The sequence below is a fragment of the Antrostomus carolinensis genome, unplaced genomic scaffold (assembly GCF_000700745.2).
Source record: "Antrostomus carolinensis isolate BGI_N321 unplaced genomic scaffold, ASM70074v2 scaffold30144, whole genome shotgun sequence".
Classification (NCBI taxonomy): domain Eukaryota; kingdom Metazoa; phylum Chordata; class Aves; order Caprimulgiformes; family Caprimulgidae; genus Antrostomus; species Antrostomus carolinensis.
Genome location: NW_010309187.1, coordinates 1 through 265, shown reverse-complemented (window position 1 = coordinate 265; position 265 = coordinate 1). Strand labels below are relative to the sequence as shown.

At 63.4% G+C, this 265-nt stretch overlaps 1 protein-coding gene across 1 annotated transcript in view; it reads right to left on the bottom strand.

The window, feature by feature from the left end:
• The window catches only part of LOC104523458 (NEDD4-like E3 ubiquitin-protein ligase WWP2), a gene marked incomplete at its 5' end in the record, with an annotated part of 3,064 nt that extends 2,877 nt beyond the window's left edge, over nucleotides 1–187 (bottom strand). Inside the window, one exon of the mRNA XM_010166044.1 lies at nucleotides 47–187. Within this exon, the coding sequence (XP_010164346.1) occupies nucleotides 47–187 (141 nt within the window). The remainder of the gene's footprint in view (nucleotides 1–46) is intronic.
• Between the last annotated feature and the right edge of the window lie 78 nt (nucleotides 188–265).

Genomic DNA, 265 nt, shown 5'->3' with positions numbered 1-265 from the left:
CCGGTGGGGGTAGGCGCTCGGGGGGTCCCCGGGGACAGCCACTCACATGATGTACTCCTCCTTGTTCTCCTCTGTCACTCGGATGCTCTCGCCACCTTCCTTCAGCTCGTGGGTGGTCACCTTGCCCAGGATCTCCATGTCCTGGATGAAGTACAGCTCCAGACCACACTCCTCCAGGCTGTTCTCCCTGTGGGAGGACAGCAGGATGGGCTTCCTGAGGGAGGCAGCCGGCAGCAGCGAGGTGCCGTGGGGATGAGAGCTGCCT